At 47.0% G+C, this 19541-nt stretch overlaps 2 protein-coding genes across 2 annotated transcripts; both read right to left on the bottom strand.

Annotated features, from left to right (window-relative positions):
* Positions 1-427: 427 nt before the first annotated feature.
* LOC109882001 (extensin-like) lies at positions 428-1413 on the bottom strand. The gene is made up of 2 exons (XM_031797267.1): positions 912-1413; positions 428-861 (listed from the first exon to the last, which is right to left on the bottom strand). The coding sequence occupies exons 1-2, from the start codon at positions 1411-1413 to the stop codon at positions 428-430; spliced, it is 936 nt and encodes a 311-aa protein (XP_031653127.1).
* A 3655-nt stretch (positions 1414-5068) lies between these two features.
* LOC109882004 (uracil phosphoribosyltransferase homolog) lies at positions 5069-19346 on the bottom strand. The gene is made up of 7 exons (XM_020474105.2): positions 18962-19346; positions 16603-16645; positions 16430-16499; positions 9734-9796; positions 9470-9631; positions 5454-5552; positions 5069-5307 (listed from the first exon to the last, which is right to left on the bottom strand). The coding sequence occupies exons 1-7, from the start codon at positions 19231-19233 to the stop codon at positions 5201-5203; spliced, it is 816 nt and encodes a 271-aa protein (XP_020329694.1). The 5' UTR covers positions 19234-19346; the 3' UTR covers positions 5069-5200.
* Between the last annotated feature and the right edge of the window lie 195 nt (positions 19347-19541).

Below are 19541 nucleotides of genomic sequence, written 5' to 3'. Positions count from 1 at the left end.
CTCAATTCAATACGTATCGCAGAAGTTCAGCACTGATGCCCAATCGAAATTTAAAGACGATGTTCCCACGTTGGCCCAATGGGAAATGACCTTTACATTTCTATTGTAAAACTTCAGGACCCAGGCTGAATAGAGCCCCGAATCCTTGCCTGTAAGTAGTGGGTCAATACATTCAGTTTGAGGTCAAGTTTGTTCTGCAGAAACATTAAGGCCATATGGTGGCCAGTATTTTGACATTCTGTCAGAATAGTTATTGACCATGTGAAGGACATTTTGTAAAGGGGGACAGTGGCAGAGAGGGAGGGTAGAAACTGCGGTAGGAGGGGGGAGGAACCACAGTAGGAGGGGGGGAGGAACCGCGGTAGAAGGTGGGGAGGAACCACGGTAGGAGGTGGAGAGGAACAACGGTAGGAGGAGGGGAGGAACCTCAGGAGGGGAGGAGGGTAGAAACCGCGGTAGGAGAGGAGGAGCCGCGGTAGGAGGGGAGGAGCCACGGTAGGAGGGGAGGAGGGTAGTAGGAGGAGGGTAGGTACACTGTAGGGGGGGAGGAGAGTAGGAACCGCGGTAGGAGGGGGAGGGTAGGAACCGCGGTAGGAGAGGGTAGGATCCGCGGTAGGAGGGGGAGGAGGGTAGGAACCGCGGTGGGAGGAGGGTAGGAACCGCGGTAGGAGGGTAGGAACCGCGGTAGGAGGGTAGGAACCACGGTAGGAGGAGGGTAGGAACCGCGGTAGGAGGAGGGTAGGAACCGCGGTGGGAGGGTAGGAACCACGGTAGGAGGGGGGGGAGAAGGGTAGGAACCACGGTAGGAGGGGAGGAGCCACGGTAGGAGGGGAGGAGGGTAGTAGGAGGAGGGTAGGAACACTAGGGGGGAAGGAGAGTAGGAACCGCGGTAGGAGGGGGAGGGTAGGAACCGCGGTAGGAGAGGGTAGGATCCGCGGTAGGAGGGGGAGGAGGGTAGGAACCGCGGTGGGAGGAGGGTAGGAACCGCGGTAGGAGGGTAGGAACCGCGGTAGGAGAGGGTAGGATCCGCGGTAGGAGGGTAGGAACCGCGGTGGGAGGAGGGTAGGAACCGCGGTAGGAGGGTAGGAACCGCGGTAGGAGGGTAGGAACCGCGGTAGGAGGAGGGTAGGAACCGCGGTAGGAGGGTAGGAACCACGGTAGGAGGGGGGGGAGAAGGGTAGGAACCACGGTAGGAGGGGGGGGAGAAGGGTAGGAACCACGGTAGGAGGGGGGGAGGAGGGTAGGAACCACGGTGGGAGGGGGGGGAGAAGGGTAGGAACCACGGTAGGAGGGGGGGAGGAGGGTAGGAACCACGGGGGGGGGAGGGTAGGAACCGCGGTAGGAGGGGGGGAGGAGGGTAGGAACCACGGGGGGGGGAGGAGGGAAGGAACAGCGGTAGATGTACACTAGCATCACATAAGAACACATACTGTAGATAATGAAGTTAGGACTCAGTAACATCACATCTAAAGTTATTTATATTTTTTATTCACACTGATCTTAGGGATGAGTGGTCTAGTCTGGTCTGGTTCGGTCTGGTGTGGTCTAGTCTGGTGTGGTTCGGTCTGGTTCGGTCTGGTGTGGTCTGGTCTGGTTCGGTCTGGTGTGGTCGGGATCGGTCTGGTCTGGTCGGGATCGGTCTGGTGTGGTTCGGTCTGGTGTGGTCGGGATCGGTCTGGTGTGGTTCGGTCTGGTGTGGTCGGGATCGGTCTGGTGTGGTTCGGTCTGGTGTGGTCGGGATCGGTCTGGTGTGGTTCGGTCTGGTGTGGTCGGGATCGGTCTGGTGGGTTGGTGGTCGGATCGGTCTGGTGTGGTTCGGTCTGGTGGTTCGGTCTGGTGTGGTCGGGATCGGTCTGGTGTGGTTCGGTCTGGTGTGGTCGGGATCGGTCTGGTGTGGTTCGGTCTGGTGTGGTCGGGATCGGTCTGGTGTGGTTCGGTCTGGTGTGGTTCGGTCTAGAGGTCGACCGATTATGATTTTTCAATGCCAATACCGATTATTGGAGGACCAAAACAGCCGATACCGATTAAATCTGCCATTTAAAAAAAAAATGTATTTGTAATAATGACAATTACAATACTAAATGAACACTTATTTTAACTTAATATAATACATCAAAACAATAATGAAACAATTTGGTTTAAATAATGCAAAAACAAAGTGTTGGAGAAGAAAGTAAAAGTGCAATATGTGCCATGTAAGAAAGCTAACGTTTCAGTTCCTTGCTCAGAACATGAGAACATATGAAAGCTGGAGGTTCCTTTTAACATGAGACTTCAATATTCCCAGTTAATTAAGAAGTTTTAGGTTGTAGTTATTATAGGACTATTTCCCTCTATACCATTTGTATTTCATTAACCTTTGTCTATTGGATGTTCTTATAGGCACTTTAGTATTGCCAGTGTAACAGCATAGCTTCCGTCCCTCTCCTCGCTCCTACCTGGGCTCGAACCAGCAACATAACGACAACAGCCACCCTCGAAGCAGCGTTACCCATGCAGAGCAAGGGGAACAACTACTCCAAGGCTCAGAGCGAGTGACGTTTGAAACGCTATTAGCGCGCACCCCGCTAACTAGCTAGCCGTTACACCAGCCTCATCTCGGGAGTTGATAGGCTTGAAGTCATAAACAGCGCAATGCTTGACGCACAACGAAGAGCTGCTGGCAAAACGCACGAAAGTGCTGTTTGAATGAATGTTTATGCATCTGCTTCTGCCTACCAACGCTCAGTCAGATACTTAGATACTTGTATGCTCAGTCAGATTATATGCAACGCAGGACACGCTAGATAAACTAGTAATATCATCAACCATGTGTAGTTAACTAGTGGTTATGATTGATTGTTTTTTATAAGATAAGTTTAATGCTAGCTAGCAACTTACCTTGGCTTCTACTGCATTCGCGTAACAGGCAGTCTCCTCGTGGAGTGCAATGTAATCAGGTGGTTAGTGCGTTGGACGAGTTAACTATAAGGTTGCAAGAGTGGATCCCCCGAGCTGACAAGGTACAAATCTGTCGTTCTGCCCCTGAACAGGAAGTTAACCCACTGTTCCTGGGCCGTCATTGAATATAAGAATTTGTTCTTAACTGACTTGCCTAGTTAAATAAAGGTTAAGTAAAAGGTGTTAAAATAAATCGTCCAAATCGGTGTCCAAAAATACAGATTTCCGATTGTTATGAAAACTTGAAATCGGCCGACCTCTAGTTCGGTCTAGTGTGGTGTGGTTCGGTCTGGTGTGGTCTATTGTGGTGTGGTCTAGCGTGGCGTGGTCTAGCGTGGCGTGGTCTAGCGTGGCGTGGTCTAGTGTGGTGTGGTCTAGCGTGGTGTGGTCTAGCGTGGTCTGGTGTGGTCTAGCGTGGTCGAGTGTGGTGTGGTCTGGTCTGGTCTAGTGTGGTGTAGTCTGGTCTAGTGTGGTGTAGTCTGGTCTAGTGTGGTGTAGTCTAGTCTGGTGTGGTCTAGTGTGGTGTGGTCTAGTGTGGTGTGGTCTAGTGTGGTGTGGTCTGGTCTAGCGTGGCGTGCTCTAGCGTGGCGTGGTCTAGCGCGGCGTGGTCTAGCGCGGCGTGGTCTAGTGTGGTCTAGCGTGGTGTGGTCTAGCGTGGTGTGGTCTAGCGTGGTGTGGTCTAGCGTGGTGTGGTCTAGCGTGGTGTGGTCTAGCGTGGTGTGGTCTAGTCTAGCGTGGTGTGGTCTAGTCTAGCGTGGTGTGGTCTAGTGTGGTGTGGTCTAGGGTGGTGTGGTCTAGCGTGGTGTGGTCTAGTGTGGTGTGGTCTAGTGTGGTGTGGTCTGGTGCGGTGTGGTCTAGTCTAGTGTGGTGTGTTGTGGTCTAGCGTGGTGTGGTCTGGTGCGGTGTGGTCTGGTCTAGTGTGGTGTGGTCTGGTCTAGCGTGGTGTGGTCTAGCGTGGTCTGGTCTAGTGCGGTGTGGTCTAGCGTGGTGTGGTCTAGTGTGGTGTGGTCTAGTGCGGTGTGGTCTGGTGCGGAGTGGTCTGGTGCGGAGTGGTCTGGTGCGGAGTGGTCTGGTGCGGAGTGGTCTGGTGTGGTCTGGTCTAGCGTGGTGTGGTCTAGCGTGGTGTGGTCTAGCGTGGTGTGGTCTAGTGTGGTCTGGTGTGGTGTGGTCTAGTGTGGTGTGGTCTAGTGTGGTGTGGTCTGGTCTAGTGTGGTGTGGTCTAGTGCGGTGTAGTCTGGTCTGGTGTGGTGTGGTCTAGTGCATGGTGGTCTAGTGCGTGGTGGTCTAGTGCGTGGTGGTCTAGTGTGGTGTGGTGTGGTCTAGTGTGGTGTGGTCTAGTGTGGTGTGGTCTAGCGTGGTGTGGTCTGGTCTAGCGTGGTGTGGTCTGGTCTAGTGTGGTGTGGTCTGGTCTAGTGTGGTGTGGTCTGGTCTAGCGTGGTGTGGTCTGGTCTAGCGTGGTGTGGTCTGGTCTAGCGTGGTGTGGTCTGGTGTGGTCTAGCGTGGTGTGGTCTAGTGTGGTGTGGTCTAGCGTGGTCTGGTGTGGTGTGGTCTAGCGTGGTGTGGTCTAGGGTGGTCTGGTCTAGGGTGGTGTGGTCTAGGGTGGTGTGGTCTAGGGTGGTGTGGTGTGGTCTAGGGTGGTGTGGTCTAGCGTGGTGTGGTCTGGTCTAGCGTGGTGTGGTCTAGCGTGGTGTGGTCTAGTGTGGTGTGGTCTAGCGTGGTCTGGTGTGGTGTGGTCTAGCGTGGTGTGGTCTAGGGTGGTCTGGTCTAGGGTGGTGTGGTCTAGGGTGGTGTGGTGTGGTCTAGGGTGGTGTGGTCTAGCGTGGTGTGGTCTGGTCTAGCGTGGTGTGGTCTAGCGTGGTCTGGTGTGGTCTAGCGTGGTGTGGTCTAGCGTGGTGTGGTCTAGGGTGGTGTGGTCTAGGGTGGTGTGGTCTAGGGTGGTGTGGTGTGGTCTAGGGTGGTGTGGTCTAGCGTGGTGTGGTCTAGCGTGGTGTGGTCTAGGGTGGTGTGATTTAGCGTGGTGTGATTTAGCGTGGTGTGATCTAGCGTGGTGTGGTCTAGCGTGGTGTGGTCTAGGGTGGTGTGGTCTAGGGTGGTGTGGTCTAGCGGGGTGTGGTCTAGGGCGGTGTGATCTAGCGTGGTGTGGTCTAGGGTGGTGTAGTCTAGCGTGGTGTGGTCTAGGGTGGTGTGGTCTAGGGTGGTGTGGTCTAGGGTGGTGTGGTCTAGGGTGGTCTGGTCTAGGGTGGTCTGGTGTGCGCGTTTGTCATTCTGTGCCAAAGTACTTCTGTCCAAAGTGTGTGGGGGCGACCGGGTGCAGCTCTGTAGTGAGCAGGGTGATCTCTGGGAACTCTTGGAGGATGGCCTTGGCTCCTGGAGAGATGTAGAGAAAGGAGAAGAGAGAGAGAGGAGGATAATGTGTTACCTACTGGGTGGAGAAGAGAGAGAGAGAGGAGGATAATGTGTTACCTACTGGGTGGAGAAGAGAGAGAGAGAGAGGAGGATAATGTGTTACCTACCATGTGGGGTGGAGAAGAGAGAGAGGAGGATGATGTGTTTGGGTTGGAGTCCATGCTCAATCAACACCTGCACCGCCTCTATCACTGTGTTACCTGTACCTGGGACACACACACACACACACTGTGTTACCTGTACCTGGGACACACACCAACACACACTGTGTTACCTAGACACACACAGTTCAGTGCTAAAATGCATGATGAGTAATTTTGTCTGAGACCTGAAGACTTCATTCAGTAAGATACCGGAGATACCGTGCAGCGGTACTGGGTCATTATGTTACTCAGCGGTACCGGTCATTATGTTACTCAGCGGTACCGGGTCATTATGTTACTCAGCGGTACCGGGTCATTATGTTACTCAGCGGTACCGGGTCATTATGTTACTCAGCGGTACCGGGTCATTATGTTACTCAGCGGTACCGGGTCATTATGTTACTCAGCGGTACCGGGTCAGTATGTTACTCAGCGGTACCGGGTCAGTATGTTACTCAGCGGTACCGGGTCAGTATGTTACTCAGCGGTACCGGGTCATTATGTTACTCAGCGGTACCGGGTCATTATGTTACTCAGCGGTACCGGGTCAGTATGTTACTCAGCGGTACCGGGTCAGTATGTTACTCAGCAGTCTGGTAACATCACGTCTGGATCTGGCAGCGGTACCGGGTCATTATGTTACTCAGCGGTACCGGGTCAGTATGTTACTCAGCAGTCTGGTAACATCACGTCTGGATCTGGCAGCAGTACCGGTCATTACGGTTCTGTATTTCACTGAAAGACTTAAAGGTTTGTTTTCTAAATGACAGTTTCCAGATTTGACCATATTAGTGACCTAAGGTTCGCATTTCTGTGTGTTTATTATATTATAATTAAGTCCATGATTTGATATTTGATAGAGCAGTCTGACTGAGTGGTGGTAGGCAGCAGCAGGCTCATAAGCATTCATTCAAACACCACTTTCCTGCATTTGCCAGCAGCTCTTCGCAATGCTTGAAGCACAGCTCTGTTTATGACTTCAAGCCGATCAACTCCAGAGATTAGGCTGGCAATACGACAGTGCCTATAAGAACATCCAATAGTCAAAGATACAGTGCCTTGCGAAAGTATTCGGCCCCCTTGAACTTTGCGACCTTTTGCCACATTTCAGGCTTCAAATATAAAGATATTTGGTGCAGAAAGTGCAAATCACTCCCAGAACAACAGCAAAGGACCTTGTGAAGATGCTGGAGGAAACAGGTACAAAAGTATCTAAATCCACAGTAAAGACTTATATCGACATAACCTGAAAGGCCGCTCCGCAAGGAAGAGGCTTGCAAGCCAAAAAACACCATCTCTTCCTTCCTGAGCGGTATGACGGCTGCGTGGTCCTATGGTGTCTATACTTGCGTACTATTGTTCGTACAGATGAACATGGTACCTTCAGGCGTTTGGAAATTGCTCCCAAGGATGAACCAGACTTGTGGAGGTCTACAATTTGTTTTCTGAGGTCTTGGTTGATTTCTTTTGATTTTCCCATGATGTCAAGCAAAGAGGCACTGAGTTTGAAGGTAGGCCTTGAAATATATCCACAGGTACACCTCCAATTGACTCAAATGATGTCAATTAGCCAATCAGAAGCTTTTTATTTATTTATTTTTATTTATTTAACCAGGTAGGCAAGTTGAGAACAAGTTCTCATTTACAATTGCGACCTGGCCAAGATAAAGCAAAAGACGTGACATCATTTTCTGCAATTTCCAAGCTGTTTTAAAGGCACAGTCAACTTAGTGTATGGAAACTTCTGACCCAGTGAATTATATATATATATATATATATATTATTGTGATAGTGAATTATAAGTGAAATAATCTGTCTAAACAATTATTGTAAAAATTACTTGTGTCATGCACAAAGTAGATGTCATAACCGACTTGCCAAAACTATAGTTTGTTAACAAGAAATTTGTGGAGTGGTTGAAAAACGAGTTTTAATGACTCCAACCTAAGTGTATGTAAACTTCTGACTTCAACTGTATATAACTTCAACTATATGTTCTCATGTTCTGAGGAACTTAAATGTTTTAACACATAATACACTTTTACTTTCTTCTCCAACGCTGTTTTTGCATTATTTAAACCAAATTGAACATGTTTCATTATTTATTTAAGACTAAATTGGATTTTATTGATGTATTATATTAAGTTAAAATAAAAACCTTCATTCAGTGTTGTTGTAATTATTATTATTATTATTATTATTATTATTATTATTATTATTATGTTGTATTGTTGTCATTATTACAAATATATATAAAAATCGTCCGACTAATCGGTATCTGCTTTTTTGGGTCCTCCAATAATCGGTATTCCCCGTTGAAAAATCTTAATCGGTCGACCTCTAGATGACCTCTAGAAAAACATCTAGACCTTATAGACAGGTGTGCACCTTTCCAAGATTGAACCGTTTGGCCTGAATGCAGAGCGTCACGTCTGGAGGGAACATGGCACCATCCCTACGGTGAAGCATGGTGGTGGCAGAATCATGCTGTGGAGATGTTTTTCAGTGGCAGGGACTGGGAGACTAGTCAGGATCAAGGGAAAGATGAACAGAGCAAAGTACAGAGAGTTCCTTGATGAAAACCTGCGCCAGAACTCGGAGGACCTTAGAGTGGGGCGAAGATTCACCTTCCAACAAGACAACAACACTAAGCACACAGCCAAGACAATGCAGGAGTGGCTTCAGGACAAGTCTTTGAAAGTCCTTGAGTAGCCCAGCCAGAGCCCAGACTTAAACCTGACCTGAAAATAGCTGTGCAGCAACACTCCCCATCCAACCTGACAGAGCTTGAAAGGATCTGCAGAGAAGAATAGGAGAAACTCTCCAAATACAGGTGTGCCAAGCTTTTAGCATCATACCCAAGAAGACTTGAGGCTGTAATTGCTGCCAAAGGTGCTTCAACAAAGTACTGAGTAAAGGGTCTGAGTACTTATGTAAATGTTATTTTTTATTGCAACAATTTCTAAAAACATGTTTTTGCTTTGTCATTATGGGGTATTGTGATGTCATTATGGGGTATTGTGATGTCATTATGGGGTATTGTATGTAGTTTGATGAGGGGGAAAAAAACGATTTAATCCATTTTAGAATAAGTCTGTAATGATACCGAAAGGTTGCAAGATCGAATCCCCGAGCTGACAAGGTACAAATCTGTCGTTCTGCCCCTGAACAAGGCAGTTAAACCCATTGTTCCTAGGCCGTCATTGAAAATAAGAATTTGTTCTTTACCGACTTGCCTAGTTAATTAAAAGGTACAATTTCTTTTTTTTTTATGGGTCTGAATACTTTCTGAATGCACTGTCAGTCCAGGTCTATAACTAGACAGGTGCACATTAAGAATATCATTTGAAGTTATTAGCTGAGAGTTTGCCAGTCGTTCTAATAAGTTTGCAAGGCAGGAGAGTTTATAAATTGGTTGGTAGTTATCTAGGTCAGAAGGATCTCCACCTTTGTAAAGGGAGAGGACGGCCCCTCCAGATCTTACGCACCAGAAGCCATCGTTAAATCTACAGGAAAAAGGGACCAATCAGATCAAATCCTGTGGATGTTTTTAGATCTATTTTTTGAAAGCACTTTAGTCCATCATTGACATAAAATGTTTCAAATGCTGTTAAGGAAGTGAATAAAGGACCCCCTCTAGTGGAACTTTAGGTATTTTCAGAAACCATTCTTTCCAATTGGTGGCCAGCTGAGGGAAAATGGTTATTAAAAACATCACAAATGTCATTTTTTGTCTATTTTTTGTGTTGTGGGACCAGAAGCTGTCATAACCTGCGGGAGTTTGACTGACTGAATTTGATCAACTGCTTGTTCTAATGTATTTGTCAACAGTTAATGACGACATGTTAACAACAGGAACTTTTTCAACAATTTCATTATTTGCCTGGCTGAAAAAAACTCCAAGATTAGGAAAAAAATGACCCAACATTCAAGACATCTGTAATATCTTCCCCTTTTGACAGAGATCTTTTTTTACTTACTCAGTATTGGGTACATGAGCAGCACCTTCCTCCTGTTTATGTCTGGGGGGAACTTAGCATAGTAGACCTTAGCCTCCTGGGTCTCTTCATCACTCTGGATCAGGATCTTCCCGATGCGAATGGACCTACAACAGTCCCTCAGACCCTGCTCCATGGCCTCGCCTGGGGGGATGGACAGACACAGGTCCCTAAAGGAGGTCAGGTATGTGAAATAACACGAAAAAAGCAGAAAAAGGGACATTTTTTCAGAAATACCAGACTCACCACTTCTCATGATGCTGACTCCACAGTTACCTCTCTCAAACTGTACACCTTCATACATGTGTCCTATTGAGAGATGAAGCAGAATGTTATCAGCAGCATGTGGATAGTGTGTAAGGGGTCGGCATGTAAAGGTTAGGGGTCGGCGTGTAGAGGTTAGGGGTCAGCGTGTAGAGGTTAGGGGTCGGCGTGTAGAGGTTAGGGGTCGGCGTGTAGAGGTTAGGGGTCGGCGTGTAGAGGTTAGGGGTCAGCGTGTAGAGGTTAGGGGTCAGCGTGTAGAGGTTAGGGGTCGGCGTGTAGAGGTTAGGGGTCGGCGTGTAGAGGTTAGGGGTCGGCGTGTAGAGGTTAGGGGTCAGCGTGTAGAGGTTAGGGGTCAGCGTGTAGAGGTTAGGGGTCGGCGTGTAGAGGTTAGGGGTCGGCGTGTAGAGGTTAGGGGTCGGCGTGTAGAGGTTAGGGGTCGGCGTGTAGAGGTTAGGGGTCAGCGTGTAGAGGTTAGGGGTCGGCGTGTAGAGGTTAGCGGTCGGCGTGTAGAGGTTAGGGGTCAGCGTGTAGAGGTTAGGGGTCGGCGTGTAGAGGTTAGGGGTCAGCGTGTAGAGGTTAGGGGTCGGCGTGTAGAGGTTAGGGGTCAGCGTGTAGAGGTTAGGGGTCGGCGTGTAGAGGTTAGGGGTCGGCGTGTAGAGGTTAGGGGTCAGCGTGTAGAGGTTAGGGGTCGGCGTGTAGAGGTTAGGGGTCGGCGTGTAGAGGTTAGGGGTCAGCGTGTAGAGGTTAGGGGTCGGCGTGTAGAGGTTAGGGGTCAACGTGTAGAGGTTAGGGGTCAACGTGTAATTAGGGCGTCCACTCACAGTGCTCAGAATGACAGAAATCGCATTTAGAATATGGTAATTCATAATGAACATGCAAGTCGAGGATGCAACGATGTGAGGTAAGCAGGAATCAGGAGGATATTATTATGGTCAGATTTGCCAAGTGGAGGACGAGGGAGTAAAGGTGGTCTAGAGTTATTTTCCCTCTGGTTGCACATTTAACATGCCGGTAGAAATTAGGTAAACCGGATTTCAGTTTCCCTGCATTAAAGTCTCTGGCCACTAGGAGCGCCAACTCAATGAGCGTTTTCCTGTTTGCTCATTGTCACTGTAATTTCATAATTCCAATGTGTTTTCTTTAATTGAATTCACTTAGTCTATTTTATGAGAATTTGTAAGATTCTTATTCGCATAAAATAGACAGAGACCAGTCTTATCAAAAATAGATAATAGTATTTATTCTCGGAGCGCGCTGCCATGTAACCAAGAACAACAGTTTATATACAAAATATGACGTCATAGTTTATAAAATATTATTTCTCCCAACAGTTCAAAAGTTCATTCTAGATGAACCTTCTGAAGTCTTCATCCATCACCATTCAGCAGACAGAAAACACACACTGCCTTATCTAAACATCCCAGAGCTAAGGGGAGTCGGTTCAACCACCCTTTCTGCTTTACTTTAAAAAAAACACTTTAAAAATCACACTTCCAGTCTTCTCTAACCTGGCTGGAATGGTATTTATTGAATTTAATTACCCCCTGTTTCAGGATCCACAATCCCTCACTTACAAATTCATATTGTTAATCAGGTATAATAAAACAGAGTATAAGTTTACTTAGTTACAGTTCTATTTAAAAATGGGGATATTGTTTAGTCATTATTCATAAAATTCCTAACTCATTGAGTGCAGTCTTAGTGCCAGCATCGGTCTGTGGTGGTAGACTGCTACGAAGAATATACAGTGCCTTGCGAAAGTATTCGGCCCCCTTGAACTTTGCGACCTTTTGCCACATTTCAGGCTTCAAACATAGATATAAAACTGTATTTTTTTGTGAAGAATCAACAACAAGTGGGACACAATCATGAAGTGGAACGACATTTATTGGATATTTCAAACTTTTTTTAACAAATCAAAAACTGAAAAATTGGGCGTGCAAAATTATTCAGCCCCTTTACTTTCAGTGCAGCAAACTCTCTCCAGAAGTTCAGTGAGGATCTCTGAATGATCCAATGTTGACCTAAATGACTAATGATGATAAATACAATCCACCTGTGTGTAATCAAGTCTCTGTATAAATGCACCTGCACTGTGATAGTCTCAGAGGTCCGTTAAAAGCGCAGAGAGCATCATGAAGAACAAGGAACACACCAGGCAGGTCCGAGATACTGTTGTGAAGAAGTTTAAAGCCAGATTTGGATACAAAAAGATTTCCCAAGCTTTAAACATCCCAAGGAGCACTGTGCAAGCGATAATATTGAAATGGAAGGAGTATCAGACCACTGCAAATCTACCAAGACCTGGCCGTCCCTCTAAACTTTCAGCTCATACAAGGAGAAGACTGATCAGAGATGCAGCCAAGAGGCCCATGATCACTCTGGATGAACTGCAGAGTTCTACAGCTGAGGTGAGAGACTCTGTCCATAGGACAACAATCAGTCGTATATTGCACAAATCTGGCCTTTATGGAAGAGTGGCAAGAAGAAAGCCATTTCTTAAAGATATCCATAAAAAGTGTTGTTTAAAGTTTGCCACAAGCCACCTGGGAGACACACCAAACATGTGGAAGAAGGTGCTCTGGTCAGATGAAACCAAAATTGAACTTTTTGGCAACAATGCAAAACGTTATGTTTGGCGTAAAAGCAACACAGCTCATCACCCTGAACACACCATCCACACTGTCAAACATGGTGGTGGCAGCATCATGGTTTGGGCCTGCTTTTCTTCAGCAGGGACAGGGAAGATGGTTAAAATTGATGGGAAGATGGATGGAGCCAAATACAGGACCATTCTGGAAGAAAACCTGATGGAGTCTGCAAAAGACCTGAGACTGGGACGGAGATTTGTCTTCCAACAAGACAATGATCCAAAACATAAAGCAAAATCTACAATGGAATGGTTCAAAAATAAACATATCCAGGTGTTAGAATGGCCAAGTCAAAGTCCAGACCTGAATCCAATCGAGAATCTGTGGAAAGAACTGAAAACTGCTGTTCACAAATGCTCTCCATCCAACCTCACTGAGCTCGAGCTGTTTTGCAAGGAGGAATGGGAAAAAATGTCAGTCTCTCGATGTGCAAAACTGATAGAGACATACCCCAAGCGACTTACAGCTGTAATCGCAGCAAAAGGTGGCGCTACAAAGTATTAACTTAAGGGGGCTGAATAATTTTGCACGCCCAATTTTTCAGTTTTTGATTTGTTAAAAAAGTTTGAAATATCCAATAAATGTCGTTCCACTTCATGGTTGTGTCCCACTTGTTGTTGATTCTTCACAAAAAAATACAGTTTTATATCTTTATGTTTTAAGCCTGAAATGTGGCAAAAGGTCGCAAAGTTCAAGGGGGCCGAATACTTTCGCAAGGCACTGTAGATGATAACTCTTTTGGTAAATAGTGTGGTCTACAGCTTATCATGAGATACTCTACCTCAGGTGAGCAAAACCTCAAGACTTCCTTAGATTTCGTGCACCAGCTGTTGTTTACACATATACATAGACCACCACCCCTTGTCTTACCAGAGGCTGCTGTTCTATCCTGCCGATACAGTGTATAAACCACCAGCTGTATGTTATTCATGTCGTCGTTCAGCCACGACTCAGTGAAACATAAGATGTTACAGTTATTATTGTCCCGTTGGTAGGATATACGTGCCCGTAGTTAGTCTTATTTTATTATCCAATGATTGTACGTTGGCTGGACCGATGGAAAAGGCCTACTACCCACTCGCCATCAGATCCGTGTCTTTCTCCTGTGAATGACGGGGATGAGGGCCTTGTCGGGTGTCTGGAGTAAATCCTTCGCGTCCGACTCATTAAAAAACGTATTCCAGTACAGGGTGAGTGAGTAATCGCTGTCCTGATATCTAGAAGCTCATTTCGGTCACAAGAGACGGTGGCAGAAACATTATGTACAAAATAAGTTACGCTAAAAAACACACAATTAAGGGACCGTAAAACAGCAGCCATTATTATTCCATGTGACAGAGATGAAAAAAAAAACTGCCTTTAGATATTTAGAAAATAGATCTAATAGGCTACTTTGAAGAAAGGTAAGACATGCCTCAATAAATTCACATTTCAAACAATTATTGGGGCGGCAGGGTAGCCTAGTGGTAAGAGCGTTGGACTAGTAACTGAAAGGTTGCAAGTTCAAATCCCCGAGCTGACAAGGTACAAATCTGTCGTTCTGCCCCTGAACAAGGCAGTTAACCCACTGTTCCTAGGCTGTCGTTGAAAATAAGAATTTCTGAACTGACTTGCGTGGTTAAATAAAAGGTAAAAAACAAAAAGGTTTTCAAAATGCCTCCAGCTCATTGGCTGATAACCTCCTGACCCCTCCTGTCTCAGCATCCAGTATTTATGCTGCAGTAGTTTATGTGTCAGGGGGGCTAGGGTCAGTTTGTTATATCTGGAGTACTTCTCCTGTCCTATTCGGTGTCCTGTGTGAATTTAAGTGTGCTCTCTCTAATTCTCTCTTTCTTTCTCTCTCTCTCTCTCGGAGGACCTGAGCCCTTGGACCATGCCTCAGGACTACCTGACATGATGACTCCTTGCTGTCCCCAGTCCACCTGGCCGTGCTGCTGCTCCAGTTTCAACTGTTCTGCCTTATTATTATTGGACCATGCTGGTCATCTATGAACATTTGAACATCTTGGCCATGTTATAATCTCCACCCGGCACAGCCAGAAGAGGACTGGCCACCCCACATAGCCTGGTTCCTCTCTAGGTTTCTTCCTAGGTTTTGGCCTTTCTAGGGAGTTTTTCCTAGCCACCGTGCTTCTACACCTGCATTGCTTGCTGTTTGTGGTTTTAGGCTGGGTTTCTGTACAGCACTTTGAGATATCAGCTGATGTACGAAGGGCTATATAAATACATTTGATTTGATAAAGAATGCTGTCTGTTGACATTTCATGTTCAAAACAACCGGGGAGAAAATTATTTTTGAATGGACTGCTAGGAATTCCAACGCGGGAACGCCGCCCTCTTTCTAGAGCTCTGACGTTCCGACCTGAAGATCACGGACGTCATGATTTGACCTCGTCTTTGTCCAAGTTCCCACCAGATGCTGCAGCAGCTCTCTGTCTGACAGACTTTCCACTCAAAAGGCTCTGTTTCTGTATGCTGTTCGGTGTGATAAACAAGATGCATACATAACGAAAACATGTCACAAATATACTGTACACGTGCCAATTTAATTCCACTAAATTATGCAAATGCCCCTGTAGACCGATAAGCATGTCATCTGGTATTTCCATCAATGAAGAAGCTATAAAACATTATTTCACAATGGGATTTTTTCCCTTCTTCTCACAGACAAACGGAAACTCTGCTATAGGAGTGGTCACAGTGCACTCTGGGTAGGGGTTAGGGAGTAAGAGTCAGTACCTGTAAGAGTGGTCACAGTGCACTCTGGGTAGGGGTTAGGGAGTAAGAGTCAGTACCTGTAGGAGTGGTCACAGTGCACTCTGGGTAGGGGTTAGGGAGTAAGAGTCAGTACCTGTAGGAGTGGTCACAGTGCACTCTGGGTAGGGGTTAGGGAGTAAGAGTCAGTACCTGTAGGAGTGGTCACAGTGCACTCTGGGTAGGGGTTAGGGAGTAAGAGTCAGTACCTGTAAGAGTGGTCACAGTGCACTCTGGGTAGGGGTTAGGGAGTAAGAGTCAGTACCTGTAAGAGTGGTCAGAGTGCACTCTGGGTAGGGGTTAGGGAGTAAGAGTCAGTACCTGTAGGAGTGGTCACAGTGCACTCTGGGTAGGAGTTAGGGAGTAAGAGTCAGTACCTGTAGGAGCGGTCACAGTGCACTCTGGGTAGGGGTTAGGGAGTAAGAGTCAGTACCTGTAGGAGCAGTCACAGTGCACTCTGGGTAGGGGTTAGGGAGTAAGAGTCAGTACCTGTAGGAGTGGTCACAGTGCACTCTGGGTAGGGGTTAGGGAGTAAGAGTCAGTACCTGTAGGAGTGGTCACAGTGCACTCTGGGTAGGGGTTAGGGAGTAAGAGTCAGTACCTGTAGGAGTGGTCACAGTGCACTCTGGGTAGGGGTTAGGGAGTAAGAGTCAGTACCTGTAGGAGTGGTCACAGTGCACTCTGGGTAGGGGTTAGGGAGTAAGAGTCAGTACCTGTAGGAGTGGTCACAGTGCACTCTGGGTAGGGGTTAGGGAGTAAGAGTCAGTACCTGTAGGAGTGGTCACAGTGCACTCTGGGTAGGGGTTAGGGAGTAAGAGTCAGTACCTGTAGGAGTGGTCACAGTGCACTCTGGGTAGGGGTTAGGGAGTAAGAGTCAGTACCTGTAGGAGTGGTCACAGTGCACTCTGGGTAGGGGTTAGGGAGTAAGAGTCAGTACCTGTAGGAGTGGGCACAGTGCACTCTGAGTAGGGGTTAGGGAGTAAGAGTCAGTACCTGTAGGAGTGGTCACAGTGCACTCTGAGTAGGGGTTAGGGAGTAAGAGTCAGTACCTGTAGGAGTGGTCACAGTGCACTCTGGGTAGGGGTTAGGGAGTAAGAGTCAGTACCTGTAGGAGTGGTCACAGTGCACTCTGGGTAGGGGTTAGGGAGTAAGAGTCAGTACCTGTAGGAGTGGGCACAGTGCACTCTGAGTAGGGGTTAGGGAGTAAGAGTCAGTACCTGTAGGAGTGGTCACAGTGCACTCTGAGTAGGGGTTAGGGAGTAAGAGTCAGTACCTGTAGGAGTGGTCACAGTGCACTCTGAGTAGGGCAGCTGGTTCAGTCCTTCTTCCACCACCAGTCTGATCTGAGGAGGAAGATCAACAGTTTCAACTCTTCATGCTCTTTTTTCCATGAAATGAACGACTGTAGTTACTAGCTAGCTGATGACTTCTTTAAAGGAATCTTACCAGTCGGTCTGCACAGAACACAAAATCCCCTCTGCTGGTTGTCCTGCAAAACACAAACAAACATAATTTGTCCTGCTGAGGCCACAGCATCTTGTTACCTTGCTCCCACGTCTGAGTTGAGTACACACACACACGGCGCCGGAGAAGATCCCCATCATTTGCGTGAAGAAAAGAGGATGGAGGTCGGGGTGCCTTCTGAGAATTCGTAGGTGATTGAATAAACTCCCCTTGCCTTCTGTCCTACTAGCTAATCATTGTAAAATAAAATCAATGACCTACGAGAAAAATTAAACTACCAACTGTGATATCTTATGCTTCACAGAGTTGTGGCTGAACGACGACATTATCAACATACAGCTGGCTGGTTATACACTGTACCAGCAGGATAGAACAGCGGCATCTGGTAAGACAAGGGGCAGCGGACTAATGCTTATAGTGCCAGCAGGATAGAACAGCAGCCTCTGGTAAGACAAGGGGTGGTGGTCTATACACTGTATCAGCAGGATAGAACAGCAACCTCTGGTAAGACAAGGGGTGGTGGTCTATGTATATTTGTAAACAACAGCTGGTGCACGATATCTAAGGAAGTGTCGAGGTTTTGCTCGCCTGAGGTAGAGTATCTCATGATAAGCTGTAGACCACAATATCTACCTAGAGAGTTTATCTGTGTATTTCGTAGCTGTCTACATACCACCAGACTGATGCTGACACTGAGACAGCACTCAATGAGCTGTACACCACCATAAGCAAACAGGAAAACTCAGAGACGGCACTCCTAGTGGCCGGGGACTTTAATACAAATGTCTATCTTCATGTTAAATGTGCAACCAGAGGAAAAACTAACTCTAGACCACCTTTAACCCACACAGAGATGCGTACAAAGCTCTCCCTCTCCCTCCATTTGGAAAATCTGACCATAACTCCATCCTCCCAATTCCTGCTTACAAGCAAAAAATGCTCTCCGGCCAGATTACCAGGGTGTGTACTGCGAGCATGCGCTGACCAACTGGCAAGTGTCTTCACTGCCTAAATGGGGCGGCAGGGTAGCCTAGTGGTTAGTGCGTTGGACTAGTAACCGGAAGGTTGTGAGTTCAAACCCCCGAGCTGACAAGGTACAAATCTGTCGTTCTGCCCCTTAACCCACTGCTCCCAGGCCGTCATAAGAATTTGTTCTTAACTGATTGATACGATTTGTAAACAATCACGTACTTGTGACCTTACTAAGTGTTGTGGGAATTAAAAAATTGACACTCAGGTTTGTAGCCATGAAGTGCTTTGAAAGGCTGGTCATGGCTCACATCAACATTATCCCAGAAACCCTACACCCACTCCAATTTTCACACTGCCCTAACAGATGGTGTGATCTATATTGCACTCCACACTGCCCTTTCCCACCTGGACAAAAGGAAAACTAATGTGAGAATGCTATTCATTGACTACAGCTGAGCATTCAGCACCATAGTGCCCTTAAAGCTCATCACTAAGCTAAGGACCCTGGGACTAAACACCTCCCTCTGCAACTGGATCCTGGACTTGATAGGCCAGGCGGGAAGGGTAGGTAGCAACACATCTGCCATGCTGATCCTCAACATAGGGGTCCCTAAGGAGGGTGTTCTCAGGCCCCTCCTGTACTCCCTGTTCATTCATGACTGCACGGCCAGGTACGACTCCAACACCATCATTAAGTTTGCCGATGACACAACAGTGGTAGATCACTGACAATGACGAGCCTATAGGGAGGTCAGCGACCTGGCCATGCGGTGCCAGGACCTCTCCCTCAAACTGATCAAGACAAAGGAGATGATTGTAGACTACAGGAAAAGGAGGACAAAGCACACCCCCATTCTCAACGACAGGGCTGTAGTGGAGCAGGTTGAGAGCTTAAATTTCCTTGGTGTCCACATCACCACCAAACTAACATGGTTCAAGCACACCAAGACAGCCATGAAGAGGGCACGACAAAACCTATTCCCCTCAGGAGACTGAAAAGATTTGGCATGGATCCTCAGATCCTCAAAAGGTTCAACATCTTTAATTACTTGTTACTTTTATTTCTTATTCTTATTTTTTAAACTGCATTGTTGGTTAGGGGCTGGTAAGTCAGCATTTCACTGTACACCTGTTGATTTCAGCATTTCACTGTGAGGTCTACTACACCTGTTGCATTCAGCATTTCACTGTGAGGTCTACACCTGTTGTATTCAGCATTTCACTGTGAGGTCTACTACACCTGTTGTATTCAGCATTTCACTGTAAGGTCTACTACACCTGTTGTATTCGGCGCATGTGACAAAAAAAACTTTTCATTTCAAAGACTATGTAGCCAAATAAAAACATGATCACCAAGTCAAACACTCACTTGTCTCTGATGATGGTCTGTAATTCTAGTATCTGACTGTTAAGAGGAAGCAGTTTCAGTTGAGGTCCAAGGTTTAACACATCTGGGCCGAGCCCACCACCATTCGGACAGTTCCCGTTCAAACGCTGTTTGTTGACGTCATCCACCGCTTCAGAGCTTGGCGCCACCGGAACGCTGCTGCTGTTACTGCTCGCGGCGAACCGAACATGCTTCGTTAAGTTATGTTCTTGGCCGGTAGTAACGTTATTTAACGACTGGTTGTGGCAGGGCATGTTGCTGTACTCACTGTATATTGTTAAAACCGAATAAAGTTCGCTATTTGCAGACAACGAGCCGTACGTGTCGCAACGTTGGTGACGTCAACACAATCCGCCTGGCTTCAGGAAATGACGACAATTCCCACAACACTTAGTAAGGTCACAAGTACGTGATTGTTTACAAATCGTATCAATCAGAGGAGTAAAAACCTACATTACAAGCAAAACGTCGAAATATTATTTAATTAGGTATATATGTTTCGAAATAGCCACATAGATAGCTATTATGATTTTATTCCTTAAAAAAATAAAATGAATGACGA

This window comes from Oncorhynchus kisutch, linkage group LG19, assembly GCF_002021735.2.
Source record: "Oncorhynchus kisutch isolate 150728-3 linkage group LG19, Okis_V2, whole genome shotgun sequence".
NCBI lineage: Eukaryota > Metazoa > Chordata > Actinopteri > Salmoniformes > Salmonidae > Oncorhynchus > Oncorhynchus kisutch.
Note: the sequence above shows the minus strand (reverse complement) of the source record. Positions and strands in the feature narration are given on the sequence as shown.